General features: G+C 43.8%; 1 protein-coding gene across 2 annotated transcripts in view; it reads right to left on the bottom strand.

Moving 5' to 3' along the window:
* Window positions 1-8,187: 8,187 nt before the first annotated feature.
* LOC148540392 (hydroxylysine kinase-like) overlaps window positions 8,188-20,045 on the bottom strand; it is a 118,437-nt gene continuing 106,579 nt past the window's right edge. For both annotated transcript variants that reach the window (XM_088445822.1, XM_088445828.1), the window contains exon 5: window positions 8,188-13,036. In XM_088445822.1, the coding sequence (XP_088301948.1) occupies window positions 12,567-13,036 (470 nt within the window). In that variant the 3' untranslated portion in view covers window positions 8,188-12,566. The remainder of the gene's footprint in view (window positions 13,037-20,045) is intronic.

The following is a 20,045-nucleotide window of genomic DNA, read 5'->3' as shown; positions in this document are numbered from 1 at the left end:
CCAATCTGCCCTGCTATTTTGTTGCTCATGGCATGGCGTGCAGGCCTCTGAGTCGCGCCATGGACTTGTGGCTTACCATGGTATTCTTCAACGAAGGATATGCTATGGCATATAATACAGTGCTTAACCGCTGGGTGGCGAGTGCTCCACTGTTGTAATTGCATGTAATACAGTGCTTAACCGCTGGGTGGCAAGTGCTCCACTGTTGTAATTTGTACTGAATGCCTTGTACTGAATGCCATACTGTTAAACTTACAGTAAATTGGATGGATATCACATTCACAGCATTTGCATGTTCGCACAACCAATATTTTTAATGTCACATAATGTACATACAGTACAGTACTGTACTGTACAGTAAGATCTTATAACAGGATGCAAATCACTGCACATACAGTATTGTACATACAGTATGGTGCAGTAACTGAACAGTAGAGAAGTTGCCCGAGTTGTTATCACGGTATAACCGATACTGTAGATTAATGAGATGCACGCACAGCTTTCACTAAGATGGGATGAATTACAGTATGACAATTTTTTTTTTAATTAAAAACAGCAGCGGGAGGAGTGCACAAGGATGAGGCCGCTCTGTGCGGTTCACTGTAGCTGTCGTGTGGGCTAGTGGTTAGGTGATCACTTTGGAAGAATTATGGTCCCGGGTTCGATCCCTGGAAAAGAATATACCGTATACTGTATATTTTTTTTATTGTCACTGTCTGCTCTGGACACTATAGTGAAACTACTTTAGTAGTGTTGTACTGTAATACTGTAGTGTTGTTGTTTAAAAGGCTGCTTAAAAGTAAGACATTACAAACTGATTGTGTGTTTAAATAGTGCAAAACTTTCGTCAATGTCTGCGTTGTGGTGGCTGTCTGCTTCGAGGGGTTGCAATGGGATTTCATGCACATGCCCAGTGGAGGGGTTACAATGCGATCTGTAGTGCCAAGAGAGGGCTCTGTATTTCAAACTGTGCGCCTAAAACGCAAAACGCAAACATGCGACAACGTAGATGCGGTCTCAGCCTTACACACTATAGCGACGTCTCTTGGACTGTATCTGAGAGTGGTTTCTGTCTGGGAGAGAGCTCTCTGTTCAAAGCTGACTGTGCGTTTGAAGCGCAAAATAGCGTTGCATCAAAAACTTATGACAATGGTGATGCTGTTCCAAACTTGCACACTAAGTACGGTAGTAGTGGGTTCTGTATGAGAGAGAGCTCTCTGTATAACACGGTTACTGCTATGGTGGCTGTCAGCCATCTGCGATGGATTAGAAATGAAGGGGGTACAATGGGATCTGTGGCGCCAAGCCATACGCCATGTAGCGCTATGCCATCACTGAGCATGCGCAGTTGGCTGTATTACTGCAGTTGGTATGCTGTTGAATTTCCATCTCTGGCGGGCACATGCCCAGTAGGAGGGTTGCGATGGGATTTCTGGCGCATGCCCAGTGGGCCGAGAGTCAAACACAGTGCATCAGGTCCCTTCCCCCAAAGCAAGCAAGAGCCTCTCATTACCATAATAAAGGATGCTTTGTTAATCCATTTAGTGTAAGCAGTCAACTCTGCCCTTGTGTCCTGAAAATGGCTACGAAAAGTTATCATCCCCCATCTGCTAGGACAACTACTGTAGTGTGCCGCTATGAATGTTACACAATAGTGATTTCATGACTTGAGAAACTTTTCAATCCCGTGATGCCCACACTACTTTGCCGCTACAGTTATGACTACACTACAGTGCACCACAGACGCCTGCCGTAACGAGTGAATTAGTGTCATCGTGCGCCATGTGCCGTGCGTTATGCGCTGTGTGATGTACGACGTGCGTCACTGGCTATTGAAAATGGCTGCTAGTAGGGCGAGACGATTTTCGTCCGGCGAGCTCTTTGTCTTGGTGAAATGGCGGGACCAAGCCTTCACAACAAACCAAGACAAAGAGCTCGCATATAGAAATGCGAGCAGGGAGATACACAGGCGCTACGGCCTGCGCCGCAACGTTAGATCACTTCAGCGCAGGTGGTCAGACCTGCTGAGGAGGGACAGGCCTCGCCTAGAATGGATCAGGAGGCATATAAGGCGAAGTAAGTAGAGTATTGCTGTATAATCACATGAATTACAGTATACTGTACAATAACAAATACAGTACAATGCACGACTCTGACATACTCTACATTACTGTACACTGCACTGTAGGGTGTTGGATACTACAGTATCTGACGATGACTGACAGTTGTTACCACATACTGACATGACTGGCAGACATTTGATTGACAGGCTCATTAAATCTACAGTATTGTACTGTACATGGACTAAAGGGTGACACACTATTGGTCGACATGGCTTGTTTGTATAATAAACCTACAGTAACAAAAGGCAAGTTGATTTATCCACCATTCTAATGCCTGTCGACCAAATCTATGTTAACCTACAGTACTGTACACACTATTTATCTGTGCTGGGCCTGCCCCCTTTAAGTCTGACATTTTTACTGTACGTCACGGACAGATTCAGGGATCTCCAATCAGCTCCCAACTGTCATCTCACAGCCTGTGTTTGAAAAATGAAATTTGGGAGCTAATTGGCTGGTATCTTATCACTTCTCACTCTGTGCCCCATTTACAAACGAAGGGAAATACCAGCGGGAATTTTCGTTTAGTATCACTGTGATACAAACGAAAATTCCACTGGTACTGTATTATGGGAGACTGACCCATCCTTCCACTTGCTAGATATGGACAATACAGTGGCATCAGAGCACTTGGACATGACACCAGTGCCATCATGCAGCCTGCCTCAGTGGGAGAGTACACCAGTGACATCATATCGCCTGCCTGAATGGTCAGTTGAAGAATCGAGGATCAACAATGCAAGCATACCTGTACTTTCACCAAGAACGCCTGTCATGTCGAGCACCCCAGCACCACTGACTATTTGGAACACCCTTACTGGATATATCACTGGCTGTGATCAACGTTGACAAGGACAATGAAATTTACAGAGCTGTCAATTGTGAGATGCATTGATATGCACAAGCAATATTTCAGGAACACGTGCCCTACGACCTGTATTACAATTGGACCAAGCGGGTGAACTTTGATGGAAGTCGGAAGAAAGTGCCAACAATTTAAGAGAAGATATCATTTCAAGATGCCGGACAAGATTCAGGATTGGAAAAGAACTTACCCGGATAAAGGACACGCTGAATGGGGTGCTGCGCATGCCAAGGAAACATACATGGAGGACAGTCACGCATACAAGTACAGATCTTCAATCAACAAACACGACTTGAAGGGACTTGTCAGAAGACAGAAAGACCCGGTGCCGCCTCTGGCCAGGACGAGGCAGCGGCAGAAGAAAGAAGCTGAGGACAGGAGAGGACTAAAGGGGTGGAAAGCAAAAGAGCTAAAGAAGTTCCCCCCCTCAAAGCCTCTTCCACCATAACAGATAGGCCCTATGCGAGGCCAACAGAACATTAAACCCAACCTACAGTAGACCAACAGGTCTGAAGAGAGGAAGACCAGTGTGAAGAGAGAAGCGGAGGACAGGAGAGTACTACAGGGGTGGAAAGCAAAAGAGCTAAAGAAGTCCCCCCCCAAAGCCTCTTCCACCATAACAGATAGGCCCTATGTGAGGCCAACGGAACATTAAACCCAACCTACAGTAGACCAACAGGTCTGAAGAGAGGAAGACCCGTGTGAAGAGAGAAGCGGAGGACAGGAGAGGACTACAGGGGTGGAAAGCAAAAGAGCTAAAGAAGTTCCCCCCCTCAAAGCCTCTTCCACCATAACAGATAGGCCCTATGTGAGGCCAACGGAACATTAAACCCAACCTACAGTAGACCAACAGGTCTGAAGAGAGGAAGACCCGTGTGAAGAGAGAAGCGGAGGACAGGAGAGGACTACAGGGGTGGAAAGCAAAAGAGCTAAAGAAGTTCCCCCCCCCAAAGCCTCTTCCACCATAACAGATAGGCCCTATGTGAGGCCAACGGAACATTAAACCCAACCTACAGTAGACCAACAGGTCTGAAGAGAGGAAGACCCATGTGAAGAGAGAAGCGGAGGACAGGAGAGGACTACAGGGGTGGAAAGCAAAACAGCTAAAGAAGTTCCACCCCTCAAAGCCTCTTCCACCATAACAGGTACCGATAGGCCCTCTGTGAGGTCAACTGTACTGTACATTAATATTGTAGTTTGTTAGGCTGATGAGATACAGTAGGGCTGATATTAATGTTACAGTAGATTAGTGTGACACTATTAGAGCAGGAAAGGGCCTTGCATGGCATATTCTCTCTCCTACAGGGACCTCTTTGTGGGAGTGAGCGGGACGAAGAAAAAGAGTATCTCCGATGAGTACTGTATGTACCATACCTGTGTGTCTGTCTTTTACTGTCTGTTCATCTCTGCCTATCCTCCTTTCTTCAGGGCGTACAGTGGACCTTGCACTCCGATGCAAGTTAGAGTCTGCACCTGGTATAGGTGAAACTCTGGATCTGAGGCCAAAAGTGCCAGTGATGATTTTAACTTAAAAGCCTAATCTTTTTGTGTAGTCCTCGGTCCAGTAGGGCGTATCGGTCGGCATTGAGGAAGGACAGTTCTCACGTCATCTCCTTCCTCCTAGGTACTGTACAGTAGTCATGTCCGTGTCCAACTTGGAACTCCAGGACATGCCAGTGGCAGAAGAAAGAAGCGGGGGACAGTAGAGGACTACGGGGGTGGAAAGCTAAAGCAGTTCCCCCCCCCCTCTGTACAGCATGTTACTGTAGGTTAAATAAAAATTGTCATTCATTTATAAAATTGGTGTTTGTACTGTATGTAATTCAGAGTTTAAGTGCGCCTGAGACCCAACACATGCATCTGCCATTAAAAAGATACAAAATGTCAATAACACACAGATGCAGGGGTGTATCTTCCTATTGGCCAGGATTTCACTCACCAGGGGCGTGCCGGCCGATGGGGGTTGCCGCCCACAGTCATATACTGTACAGTATCCCTGTTGCCCATCCCAGTGATTTCACAGCTGCCCGGCACTTACAGTAGTATACAGTGCAGTAGACATACAGTACTGTACACACTGAGGGCCATTTTCAATTTAGGGGTCTATTTACTTTTTTTAGCCGGTATCGTCTTTTCACTCCAAGGGGTCTATTTACCTTACTAAGCAGTGTTAGGAGACAGAGTGAAAAGTGATAAAAAAGTGATAAGGTATCAGTCAATCAGCTCCCAACTGTCATTTTTCAAACACAGCCTGTGAGATGACAGTTGGGAGCAGATTGGTTGGCCAGGCGTAAAATTATCGCTGTATTCAATTTGAAAGCTTTTTGAATTTGAAGCAATTTGAAGAAAAAAAATTGGGGGGAAAAAGTTAAACATGTAGGGGTAAATTTACTAAGATGGAAGTTCTATTTAAGAAGTTACTGTACTGTATGTTGCCCATAGCAACCAATCAGATTCTACTTCTCATTTATCTACAGTAGCACCTTCTAGAAGATAATACCTGGAATCTGATGGGTTGCTAAGGGCAACATCACTTCTTAATAGAACTCCCATCTTAGTAAATGTACCCCCTAATATATAAAATGTACTGAGTTTAGTAAGGGTTGGATAACATTACTGAACAAAAGTAGCGAAGACTTATAAAAAAAAAAAAAGCACTACATGGGTATACCGTAGATCTGGGCATGCGCCTGAGATACGATGACGTACAGTATTGTAGGACACACTCAAGCCAGGTGCAACCTTGGTATTGCAGGCGGCTGTAGTGTAATGGTAAATAATCAAACCAATACATTACGCTGCCTGTACAACCCTTTTGCGGGTTCGAAACTTGCAAGGTTACACTTTTTATTTTTTATTATTATTACACAGTCAAGTAGGTTACACTTTTTTGTCATAAAGTACTGTGGCATAGAAATACCAGAATTTCTGGATAATGTATTAGTGAAGATTTAAAACAAAATAAAATTACCGTATACAGTATATATTTTAAAGGTCTCGAACCAGCGGGACAAGAAAATGGTAGATGCAGTAGGGCTAGGCATTAGCCCCCTAGACTACTGCATCTACTGTAGTTCCTAGAGTCATGGAATCACTACAGTGTCTACCGTAAGTCCGGGACAGGGTTGACAGTATTGTACTTACTATAATACAGACAACTGGGCATGCGCAGTGCTATGAGACTCAATACGCCACAGTGTAGCACGCAACTAGCAATGCGGTATATGGCATACCGTATGGAGCAACAAACTACAGTACTGTAGCTGGGCACATCTACAGTACATACAGTATAATACAGTATATTGAGTTTTGTAAGGGTTGGATAACAATACTGAACTACAGTACTATAGTGAACATTAAAAATATAAATTATCAAGGTCTCGAACATAAGGAGAGAAGTGTAAGCAAGACGGATCACCTAACCCTTTGCTCACAAGTCTCTCCTAGTAAGACTTGCATCTGTCCTCTACAGTACTTTATGTGACATCTACAGTACCATACGATGAAGTACAGTACTCAGGCGTCTGTAGCGTAGAGGTAAGAAATCGAACTTCTACATTGCAGACATCTGTACAACCCGGTTCCGGGTTTGAAACCTGGAAGGTTAAACTTTTTTTTAATTTTTTATTATTATTATTAGACAGTCAAGGTTACACTTTTTATTTTTAATATTATTATTACACAGTCAGTGTGTAATACGGAGATCCCACTTTCACTGCGTGTGAATCATGACCTGCTACTGTATGATCTTCCATACTGTACGCCATGGCATAGTGCTATAAGGGTATAGCTATGGCGCAGCACCACTGGCAATGCATTGCAACCCCGCCACTGGGCACGCGCCAGAGATCCTATTTGTACGGTAACCCCTCAGAACTGGCTATAAGTCACCACAGCGCCATGCGCTGACATTGACGCAATTTTGTGGTTTAAACGCACAGTCAGTTTGTTATACAGAGACCACTCTCTTTAACAGAGCCCATTACCACTTGATGGTCATAAAAAATCACTATAATGTCCACGTCTGGGTCAGCGTCGGCATTGACGCAAGTTTGCGTTCTAAGGTACAGTACTGTATGTACAATAATAAAAATCCTATTTTCGCTGTTTGACTCCCGAAGCACTGGGCATGCGCTCCACATGTACTGTATTGAATACTGAATATTTTAAGTGAAGATTTAAACATAATTTAAAAAAACATATTTTCAAGGTCTCAAACCCACGGAACAAGAAGAGGGGAGAAGCAGTGAGACTAGGCATTAGACCGCTAGGCCACACGCTTCACCCATTACTAGAGTTCTGTAGTTTGTAAAGTAATGAAACCTCTACAATGTCTCAGTCTGGGACAGTGCCGACAGTATTTACATTTGCGCAAACACAGTATGATTTCAACCGCACAGTCAGTGGGTAATACAGAGCTTAATGATTTCAAACTTTATTAGACATTCTTCTACCGCTTTATAATACCATACATTCCTGATTCCATGTGGAAAACGCTGTAATACTGTATAGTGTACCGAATCACTGCTTCTGTCAACCAATCATCGGGCGGTGATACAGAACATACCGTACGGTACATTGGAAATCACACGCATGCGCTATGTAGTTTAGGAAAAGTGACACCTGGTGGGCAAAATGTTGTATTACACGTAATGAAATCAGATGCATGCGCTATGTAGTTTAGGAAAAGTGACATCTGGTGGGCAAAATGTTGTATTACACGTAATGAAATCAGACGCATGCGCTATGTAGTTTAGGAAAAGTGACATCTGGTGGGCAAAAAGTTGTATTACACGTAATGACTTTTTTCATTACTAAACTTTCTTTGTGGCGCGACTCATGGCGTGGTGTGTGGCGCGCCACGCGTGGCGTGAGAGATAACGCTGTGATGCCATGTTATAGCTGGTCACATCTGTATTTTTTCTAATCTGGCACCTCTGCTATTGCTATCTGTAAAGGACAATAGTGATAGCAATATTTAATTGAGGTAGCAGATGAAGGCTATTGTATCAAATCCTGCTGATTGTTATCACAGGCATGGGGGCTTTTAAATAGGAAATGTATTCCTATGATAAATAAACCCCCTAGTCTTATGCTCTCGTAGATAGTCTGGGGGTGAGTGGCAAAGAGAAAGAGACAAAAACATGCAATATATTGAGGTCAAATTGGCACATACTTAAATTCACAAAAATAAATAAATTCTAGTTAATGAGAAACTTTATTCACATACATATAAAAAATCATATACTGTAGACAATAAACAGTATACATTATATGATGACAAAAGAAGAGCAGTATCAAAATCCAATGACATTTGTATAGCACTATATGTATTTTATTGGTAGGGCCCCCACTAGTTAGTTGCCATGGAGTTCCCACAAACCTTAATCCAGCCCTGACTATGGAAAATATATTATGATGCAAGCCAGGCATGGGGAGTTTTGGAAACACCTACAGTATTAATCCACTTTGTGATCAATCAGTGATGTAGAAATCCCACGTTTTTATTAGTTTTGCAATAGCTGTGGGATGGGATGTGTTGTATTGTGTGAGAAGACTCTCAAAGGGGAACTGCGTTTCACCATGGATCCAGGAAGCGCACTGGGATGGTGATTTGAGGTGGTTCTTCATTATGTTCTACATTACCACTGTTTTGTTAAATAGGCCCCAAAGTCCATACTTCATGGTTTGTTAACATTGGCCCTCATTCAGAGCCGTACGCTCTGAGCAGAGCGCACGCTCTGAATGAGGGCCGGGCTCCATTTTCATGGAGCGTCCTCCTGGACGCTCGTATAGCTGTGGGTCACCACCCACAGGCTATACGAGCGTGCATTGTGATGGTCGCGATGGTCGAGACCATCGAATTTGCGAGCCGGAGCCTGCGGTTGAGGTTTTCAACCGCAAGCTCCGGAGTGATTTTGGCTCTATCAGAGCCAAAATCACTCCCACTGACATCACTAGTGATGTCAGTGGGCCGGCTTCTGACGGGAGGCGTTCCCTTAGGAACGCCCCCGTCAGGGAGGCACGCCCCCAGCACGCCCACCAAAGGGGGCGTGCTGTCAATCAACATTGACAGCACGCCCCCTTTGATCGGACACAACGAGCGAAGGACTTTCCTTCGTTCGTCGCGTCTGGCGCATGCGCACGACGGAGCTCCCTTCGTCGTGCGCATGCTCAGTCCATAACATCGACCCACTTGCGAGCGGACAGCCGCTCGCGAGTGGGTCTGAATCAGGCCCATAGGGTCTGATTCAAAGATGTACGCTAAAGCAATCGCAGATGCGATCTCGTACGCAGTGATGTGCAAAAATATGCAAATGTCGCAGATGCTGGGATAACGTATGTAATGAGACGCCCACCTGGGTCATCGCTAATCCAAGCAACTGCATACAAATATACACAGCTGTCATCACAGATCATTCAATAACTGATGACCTGTATAGAATGGTTGCCTGAACTGCAACATCAGAACCACTCTATCTGCGTATGGGATCGCAGACACAGGCTACAACACGCCCCCAAAATGGACATACCTGCGATTTTTGCCACCACTCATGTTGACTCTCCTAAACAACCTCTGACTGTCAATTGCTTGGTGAATGAAAAGTCGCTGCGAGTGACTACGGTAATGTACCTTAATGCATGCGCAGTGTGACTCAGACGCATGCACAGGCGGCCGATAATCGCTCAACTGCGTGAACATCGGAATAGCATACATCTCTGAATCAGGCCCATATTCAAAGTTTAACTTTTTTGGTTATGAACTGAACAACACTTAGGCCGGGATGTACTAAGGTTATGGGGACCATTCTGCCAGTCACCGCAAACTTACTAATCGCATATGTACTCTGTGGGACCCCTCCCCCTCTGAGCCCCAGGAGCTTCCTGCTGTCACCTGCACCCGGAAGATTAGGAGGAGGAGGAGGAGGTGGAGGACCCAGGAGGAGCATGGGCCAGTGACCATGGAGAGCAGATAAGTGGGGGCCAGCGTTGGGCGACGGCGGCGAAGCATCGGGAGTGGGGTGCGGTAAGAAGCCCATTGGCTTCTATAGGGTAACGCCAGGTTTTTCTGGTGTTAACCTCTGCACCGATAAAAGTGCGGCCGGGGCTTAGTACATATGGAAATGTGGTAAAAACCCCAAAAACTGGGTTTTTACTGCATTTTTCCTTTAGTATATCCCGGCCTTAACAATATATCATTGTCCCCTAAGTTGTTTGTATTTTAAAGAAGAACTAAGCTCGTGTATTTAAAATTAATTGAATGTGCTATATATGTGATACCTTGCAGGGGCGTGGTATCACTTAAAAACCTGTCCCAGCCACAGATAATACCCAGCCATTGCAGACTAGAATTTTACAGATGTAAGTGATGAAATTTCGTTGGCCATTTTGGAAAAGGGAGTAGAGGTCAGTGAAATTTTTTAATAAAGTTTATTTAAAAAGAAAAGCGACAGTTGGGGAGAGCACAGTGAGTGCCAGCAGGCTGAAATGGCAGTTGAAGGAGGAGCTGGGAGAGGGCGGGGCCATTACACATGAGGGGGCGTGTGCTGAGAGTGTGGCTCCTGCACATAAGCAGAGGAAACAAGCTGCAGCAAAAGAGTGTCTGGGAATTGTAGTGCCACAATCTGTGTCAGTGTTATTAGCACAAAGCAAACATGTTCCAGTAAGCTGTGCCTACCTTCCGGAGGGGAAGCAGCATCCTGAGTTCCTGCCTCAGATATGGTGACAGAAAGACATTTATTACACACACAAGCAGTCGTTTTGTGGCATCGATATAGCTGCTATTATTTCATCAACAGCGCTGCAACAATACTGTTTGTGCATACATGGAATTACGGGCCCCAACGTCTACACACAGGAACTCAAATGTGACCTAGAACTGCAGGTATTATAGTCAGTGTTAGTTAAGTCTGTAGTAATATTGTTATTTTAGACTCATTGCGCAGAACCAGATAATTCATAACTAAAGTGGGGTTATGCATATTGACACTTGTATGTGTGAACTACTTCATTGATTAAGTTAAGTCAAACTGACGCATTCAAGTCACTGTTTGGTGTCGTTATTAATATATGCAAAAATAATTAGCATACATTGTGGCTGCAATTCTGTTTGTGTCTGTGATAGGAGTTGAGAGTTGCACCAAAGGAATAACTAAGAAGACTGATCCACCACCGAGGTAACTCCAGCTTTCTCCTGCACCTTAACATTTCTATTCTGGAAGAGGGTAAAAGCCGGAAACATAGTAAATGCATTGAAAAAGCCGGAAAGCCATAGTAAATGGATTAGAAAAGCCAGAAATCCATAGTAAATGTATTAGAAAAGCCGAAAATCATATTACATGTATTGAAAAAGCCGGAAATCATAGCACATGTATTAAAAGATCTAAAATATTTGCATGTACGAAAAGCCGCAGCTAATAGGATAGCATGATACGCATTTTTGGTGAAAAGTTTGCACAAGTGTAAACTTTTCGACAAACTGAAGCTTTTTATAGCTAAATGGATATGGCCCTTAATATGATTTCCAGATTTTTTCAATACACTTTACATGGTTTCCGGCTGTTTCAATGCATTTAATAAGACTTCCGGCTTTTTCAATTCATTTACTATGGTTTCCGGCTTTTTCAATGCATTTAATAAGATTTCCGTCTTTTTCAATACATTTACTATGGTTTCTGGCTGTTTCAATATATTTACTATGGTATCCAGCTTTTTCAATACATTTAATAAGATTTCCGGCTTTTTTAATACACTTTTCATGGTTTTCGGCTTTTTCAATACATGTACTATGGTTTCCGGCTTTTTCAATGCATTTAATAAGATTTCCGGCTTTTTCAATACACTTTTCATGGTTTCCGGCTTTTTCAATACATTTACTACGGTTTCTGGCTTTTTAAATGCATTTAAAAAGATTTCCGGCTTTTTCAATACACTTTTCATGGTTTCCGGCTTTTTCAATGCATTTACCCTTCTATTCTCTCATTTTCGGGTTAGTACATATATTTTAGACAGATTAGCATAAGTGGGAAAGTCACTTTATTATGAAAATAAATGTTTTTGGTCTGAAGAATATGATTTGTTGGCTTTATTATGATTGTATATCTTATGTATTTTTTCTGATAGAAATATGTCCTGTCCTTTATTTTCATTTAAAAAAAAATCTTCTTGCACTGTCCTGACCTTTGCGTGTCAGCCTAGAAATGGATTGTAAATTATGTACAAGAGTAACAGTATGTGAAAAATGTTACCATTGGATAACTGTGCTATGATTTATAAAACGTTTTTGAGGCATATGAAAAAGAACATTGATCCACTATCAATCCTGTGATACTCTGTCATGTTCTGCAGTGAATGTATCAAGCCTTGGGGATTGATAAAATATCAACCAATCAGCATCTGTCATTTTATAGGTTGTGCTGGAAAAATGACAGAAGCTGATTTGTTGGTACTTTATCTCTTTCCACTTTATCCCTCTCCATGGCTTAGTACATGTCCCCCTATGTTTCTCAAGATCGCCACATCGAGTTTTATTTTCTGTATTATTGTACTTTCTTTGTTGATCACAACAATTCCACACATTAGTTGTGATTTATTTTGTCCCTGAATGATCTTGCAGCTTCCTCCCAGATCTCCTCTACAGCTTCTTTGCCCATATCATGCAGCATTATTAAATGCTTCCATCCGTTTTTTGATGTTATCATAAGATACTCTTCATTCTCCGGGCACAGGAGGACACTGTTCCTGGCAATTACTAGAGACTGAGCAAACCTACAGCACACTAAGGTGAAAACAGAGTTTTTTTCCTCTCTTGTCAATGGAACTATGCTTTCAAACCCTGCAAGTACATAACCCCCTACAGAAAGAGGGTCAGGATTTTCAAGCATCATGTACATTATAGTGATCGCTACATCAAAAACATAGTAACCAAAGCTCATGTCTGCAAAATCTAGAATTCCGGAAACTTTGTACTGTTCCTTGCTGTTTTCATCTGATACGCTAGTCTTTTCCAATAATACATTGTAGTCATTGAAGTCTCCGTGATTTGTGCCTAGAAAGAGGAAAAAGAATTGTTATGACTCGTTACTGCAAATCATTTTTTTATTTAAAGTAGCTCAAAATCTCCACAGACTTTTAGCTCCTGGTTAAGTGCCTGGAACTATTCAATTACTGTCTGTGAAAAGCACCCCAAAAGGCTCGAACAAGAAAAATTGTGTTAGGTGCACCTTTGGGACCAGTCGCAGGCTACTTGTGCAGTAATTACATAGCTCCCAGCACTTAATCTAGAATCTGTGCCTTACCACATGTTAGCAGAATGGCTTACCTCTAGATATTATTCAATGGCTTTGGGTACTTAAACCGGGCAAAAACAAAAGAAAATACTTTTAGGTGCTTAGTTGTTCTTTCTGATCCAAGTTAAAGCAGCTGTGTAGCCAATCATAAATCTATATAATAATTTAGCAAGAAAGCATGTCTGTCTGTCCATTTATCTTTATGCAAGGCCAGAGTTTTGGACCTAGATTCATAAAATTTGGCAGGATGGTGTAGTTTGACCAGGATTAGGTTTTTGCCTAGGTCAAAACCTTGTCAGGGCAACACACTGTCACACAATACTTAAAAATGGGGGCACTCTTAAATTAGACAGGTTCCAGGGCTGGCTCAAGTGGAAATTGGCAGTCTGCCAAAAACCTGTGTGAAAGCTACAAAAGTTTAATTTTAACCTCACAGTCTGAGCAGATGTCACACTGTATGGCTAGTTTTATACACAACGTTTTGTCCAGTTGGGAAAAAAAAAGTAAGTTTTTTTTTCCTGTGGATCAATCCCTTTCAGAGGCAACGGTTTTGTGGCATGTGTAATGTTATTGCCGCGTGTTTGAATCTCTTTTCAAACTGAAAATGGTGGACGGCAGCCATCCTAGTCAGTGGTTATCACGACTGTAACATGGCGACCGTGCCGTGTTTGTGCAGTGTGAAAGCCCTAATGTATTTGTAACTTCCATTGCAATTAAACAATGGAAAAAAAGGTCCAGTTTTTTGCCAGACGGACAAATCCAGTGTGTGTGAAATAGCCCTATGACTCATGAAAGTTAGATCCAGAATTAGTCCTTTTTATAGTGACCATATACTGTATATTAGTCAGTCTTCTGTGTTTGCATGCATGGGCATAACTAGAACTTTGTGGGTGACATAGCAAAATTTTAAAAGGGCCCCCTCCAGAGGTAAAAACAAACACATTTGCCCCCACACAGAGCCCATTCATGTTATGCCACACAGCCCATTCAGGTTATGCCACACAGTAGTATCTCTTATAAACATTATGCCACATAGTATTAGTGCCCTGTATACATTATGCCACTCAGTATTGCCCCTTACACTAATCAGTAATGTCCCTTACACATTATACTACACATATCTTATAACATTAAACAGATTATGCCACATAGTAGTAGTGCCCCTTACACATTATGCCACACATATCTTGTAACATTAAGCCACACTGTAATGCCCTTTACACATTATGCACCCCAGCAACTCACCCCCCCCCATCACCCTCCAGCAGCATCTTGCATCCCCCGGTGTGCCATCAGCAGCAAGCAGGTATGGATTTGGAGTGTACCGGAAGGCAGCTGCAGATAAGGACAGACAGCACCACCAGCTCTCATTGACTTACGACTAGCAGCACTGTCTCTCCATGTCTTCCTGCTAATGTGCCAGCTGTAATCAGCTGATGGACGGGCACCAAATCAACACTGCTGTCAGCCAGGCCCCCCTCGGTGGCCCTGATGGAACCAGCACACCTCGGTGCAGGGGGAGTGGCGGGCCACAGAGGCAGCTTGGGCAATGGGCATCAAAGCGGCCGCACCCCTTGCACCCATGGTAGCTACACCACTGTTTGCATGCATGTTAGCAAACATTGCGGTCCTTTTCAGGATCAATGGACTGGGGTTATAGACAAGGACAACGTAAACAAATAAAGGCTGCAGGTGTACTTCAGGGTCCAGTCTTCAATACAGGCAGTGACAGGCATCCCAGCTAGCAGAAAATAAATAATTTAACAGCACTGAGAGATCATTTGCTAATGAAGTGAACTGCGGTATTTTGACTACAATATTTAATAAAAAATAACATATATAATAAAACTTATATCGTACTTGCCTACTCTCCTGGAACCTGCGGGAGTCTTCTGATTTTTCAGGTAGTTCCCCCACACCCCTGGAAGAGTAGGCACTCCTCCCACATCCTGCCAACTTCCTAGTGAAGTGGGCAGAATGGGGAGGATCTTACCGGCAATAAAGCAAATTTGTGAGGAGAGGGTCAGGGCCTAATGACGCGATTCTATGGTAATCGCATCATTTGGCCCCACCACTATTTAAATATGTGTGATTCACAATATTTTGTCATGAGGGGGCAGGACCTTATGAAGCAAATAGTCCCGCCCCATCTCCATCACCGCCCCCTGTGTCTCCTCTCCGGGCTTCTCCCATAGAGGAAATTAATAGGGTGTGCAAGTATGACATAGTAAATATACATGTAAAAGCACTAGAGCAATTATGTATATATTACTATTGTGTTCCCAGCACAAATATCATAAGGAACCTTCCACTGAGGAAGCCAAAGAGGTCAGTGCTCTTTAACCTAGTCGCTGAAACCGTGAGTACCAGATGCTCATTATAGCCACACTATGGTGAGGATAGCACATAACAGGAGGAGAATATCACATTTATATTAGGGATGATCTCTGAGATCCGAACCTGCCCGAACTACGGGGATCGGAGGCAGATCCGAGTTGGCTCGGGTTTTTCCACCTGACTCGGATTTGAAAACGAGGCAAAATTTCATCATCCCGCTGTCGGATTCTCGCAGGTTTTGGATTCTATAAGGGTCCCGTGATTGCCGTCATGTTTTCATTCCGGCTGTGGAGAGTGAAGAGGGAGGAGGGAGGGAGCTGGGATCTGTGATCTGTGCTTTGCTGTTGCACGCTGATGCTGTGCATAGCTACTGTTGTCCATATAGGGGCTGGCTGTTGTCCTGGCCATTAGGACTGGCTGTTGTCCTGGCCATAAGGGCTGGCTGTTGTCCTGTCCATAAGGGTTGGCTGGCTGTTGTCTATAGAGGGACTAGCTGGCTGTTGTCCTGTCCATAGGGGCTGGCTGTCTCGCTGTTTTTCTGTCCATAGGGGCTGGTTGTTGTCCTGTCCATAGGGGCTGGCTGGCTGTTGTTGTCCTGTCCATAGGGGCTGGCTGTTGTCCTTTCCATAGGGGCTGGCTAGCTGTAGTGCTGTGTTGTCCAGGGGGTGCTCTGTCTTTCAGGGGTGCTCTTCACCCACCCCCAGTGTGAAAAGAAAAAAAAGTTTTGTGTGTTAGCCACAGGGGTGCTGTGCTGCTGTCTGTTAAGGGGCTGCTGCATCTTTCAGGGCTTCACCCCAGTGTTAAAAATAAAAAATAAACAATTTTTTTGTGTGCGTGTTAGCCACACCTGTCATCGGTGTAGGTGTGCAGGAGTGCTGTGCTGCTGTCTGTCAAGGTGCTGCTGGCCCAAAAAAAAATAAAACTATTTTTTTTGTGGGTGTGTTAGCCACACCTGTCATCGGCATAGGTGCACAGGGGTGCTGTGCTGCTGTCTGTCAAGGGGCTGATGGCTAAAAGCAAAAAAACTATTCTTTTGTGTGCGTGTTAGCCACACCTGTCATTGGCGTACAGTAGGTGCACAAGGGTGCTGTGCTGCTGTCTGTCAAGGGGCTGCTGTCTCTTTCAGGGGTTCACCCCCAGTGTTCAAATGAAAAAAAAATTGTGTGCGTGTTAGCCACACCTGTCATAGGCGTAGGTGCGCAGGGGTGCTGTGCTGCTGTCTGTCAAGGGGCTGCTGGCCAAAAACAAACAAATATTTTTTATTGTGTGCATGTTAGCCACACCTGTCATCAGCGTAGGTGCGCAGGGGTGCTGTGCTGCTGTCTGTCAAGGGGCTGCTGCCTCTTTCAGGGGTTCACCCCAGTGTTCAAAAAATAAATAAAAACATTTATTTGTGTGTGGTTGTGTGCGTAGTGAGTATGGAGGACAGTCACATGACCAGAGAGCAGGATCCACATACCAGTCTTGTAGCTGCCGGCAGCAGTCATGATGATGATGCAAGGCCGTCAACGTCAATTACGAAGTCTGATGTACCAGAGCTTAAGTCAGGCCACAAAGTTAGGCTACAAAAAAAATCAACTTTTACCCTGTTAAAGCAAAAAAACATTTAAAAACATTTAAAGCTAAGTCAGCAAGGCATTGGCCTGTATTTATGATGACTAATGGTTCTAATGATAATTTAAGCTCCACTGCTTGTAGGAGAGGTACAAAAAAAATAAAAATTGTTAAGACGAGTAAGACACCGGAACTAACTGTGTGCTCTGAAAAATCACAAATCCCTGAGGAGAGTCCAAGTGTGTCCGCTGTTGCCATGTGTGAGCCTGACCTTTCTAGTAATACTGTACGTACTTGAAGAGGATCCTCCTTCCACCATTTGTGTGCCTTCTGATGTAGAAATCGAGGATGCTTCTGTGGAATTGCACGAGGAGGATGAGGAGGATATTTATCTAGTTGAAGATAACAACAAGGATGACGAGGATGTTGATGAGGATGTTGATGGCGAGGATGTTTGTGTAAAAACTGTAAATCAGGCAACAGTTGTTGCCCATGGTGGGGAAAATCCCATTGTTGCCATGCCTGTGCAAAGGACCAAAAATCCACTTCTCATGTTATTTCCACCCAAATCCAGAAAAAAAAGCCATTTGTGACTGTTGCCAAGTAACAGTGAGTAGAGGTAGGGACCTTAACCATCTTGGAACCTCCTCCCTGTTACGTCACTTGCAGTGCATTCATCAAATTGGTAAGAGTATTGAAACTTTAGGGAGAAAAAACAAACAACAATCAGTCCAGTGTCACCAAGCTGCACCCTTCTATCTGGATCCAAGCACCTGCAGTATCCACCACCAACACCTGCATCATCATCAACAACCTCATTCGTGATCGGAAGTAGTCCTGCATCCAATATAATAAGGACTGACTCCTCTCCTATCCGTCATTCCTCAGAAGAATCCTTGAGTGTTACGCCTGGTGCAGCAGCTGCTGCTGTTGCTATAAGTGGATCTTCATCCCAGAAAGGGACCAGGAAGAAGACTACTTTTAGTAGTTCAGAAAGTTCAACCAAACAAATGGCTGTCACACAGTCCTTTGCATTGGCGAACAAGTATGACAGCAAACACCCAGCTGCACAGCAGATTACTAACGTCATAACCGCTATGCTGGTATTAGATGTGCATCCAGTGTCCGCCATTAATGCAGTGGGTTTTACAAAGTTAATGGAGGTCCTGTGTCCCCGCTACAATGTGCCTTCTAGGTTCCACTTCTCTAGAATAGCAATTCCCAATCTGTACAAGGGCATTAAAAAAAAAAAAATTAATGTCCTCCAAATTGCCTACTGTCCACTTAACCACAGATATGTGGACAAATGGGACAGGGCAAACTAAAGATTACATGACTGTGACAGCCCACTGGGTAGGTGTATTGCCTCCAACAGTGCAAACAGCAGCAGCAGCTAACAAATGCCAGTTCATTCAGAGGCAGGCTACTCTGTGTATCACTCGTTTCAGTAAGAGGCATTCCGCTGAGAACCTCTTAGAGAAACTCAGGGAAATCATTGCAAAATGGCTTACCCCACTTAGACTGTCCTCGGGATTTGTGATTTCTGACAATGCCAGCAATATTATGCGAGTATTACATGTGGGCGAATTCGATCACATCCCATGTTTTGCTCACACAATTAATCTGGTGGTGCAACATTTTTAAAAAAATGACAGGGGCGTGCAGGAGATGCTCTCATTGGCCCAAAATATTTCTGGGCATTTTCAACATTCAGCAACTGCATGTTGAAGATTGCAGCACCAGCAAGAACTGTTGAATTTTCCCTGCCATCAGCTGAAGCAAGAGGTAGTAACTAGGTGGAATTCTACCATCTATATACTTCAGCGGATGGAGGAGCAAAAAAAGGCCATCCAAGGCTACACTACAGCCTATGACATAGGGAGAGGAGCAGGAATGCACCTTAGTCAAGCGCAGTGGAGAATAATTTGTGTGTTGTGCAAGGTCCTCAAACCCTTTGAACTTGCCACATGTGAAGTTAGTTCAGACACTGCCAGCTTGAGTCAGGTCATTCCCCTAATCAGACTTTTGCAAAAGCAGCTGGAAAAACTGAAGGAGGAGCTGAAGCGGAGTGATTCCACTAAGTATGTGGGACTTGGGGATCAAGCCCTTCATTCGCTTCACCAGGATTTAAGGGTCATCAATCTCTTGAAATCAGATCACTATATTTTGGCGACCATACTTGATCCTAGGTTTAAGTCAAACCTTGTGTCTTTCTTTCCGATGGACATAAATCTGAAAAGATGCAAAGAGCTGGTGGTGAAAAAATTGTCAGCTCAAGCAGAATGTGACAAGGCAGCATCTCCTCCTTCAGTTTCTGCGGCTGCCAGGAAAAAACTACATTTTCCTAAGAGACCCACTGCTGGTGGTGATGCAGATCAGTCAACAAAATCTAATGACATCTGGTTGGGTCTGAAAGAACTGCCTACAATGAGTGACATGTCTACCATGACTTTGTCTGATACGGTCACCATTCAGAGAATGGTGGATGACTATTTTAGGGATAGCATCCAAATAGGCATGTCAAACAGTCCGTTTTACTACTGGCAGGAAAAAGAGGCAATTTGGAGTCCCTTACACAAACTGGCTTTGCTGTAAAGTTGCCCACCCTCCAGTGTGTACTCTGAAAGCCGGGAACCTTGTCAGTGATCGTCGTAGGAGGTTACTTCCCAAAAATGTGGAAAAGATGATGTTCATCAAAATGAATTACAAATTCCACGAGGAAGACCTTTACCAGCACTTAAGTCCAAAAAAGACATTAGCGTCTGACTCTGTAATGGTGGATTCCAGCAGGGACGAATTCATATTGTGTGAATAAGAGGAGGATGCACACACTGATGGAGATGATGATGATGACATCTAATGTATTGTAAAGCTAGT

The sequence above is a fragment of the Taudactylus pleione genome, unplaced genomic scaffold, assembly GCF_031769625.1.
Source record: "Taudactylus pleione unplaced genomic scaffold, aTauple2 ptg000019l, whole genome shotgun sequence".
Classification (NCBI taxonomy): Eukaryota; Metazoa; Chordata; class Amphibia; order Anura; family Myobatrachidae; genus Taudactylus; species Taudactylus pleione.
Note: the sequence above shows the minus strand (reverse complement) of the source record. Positions and strands in the feature narration are given on the sequence as shown.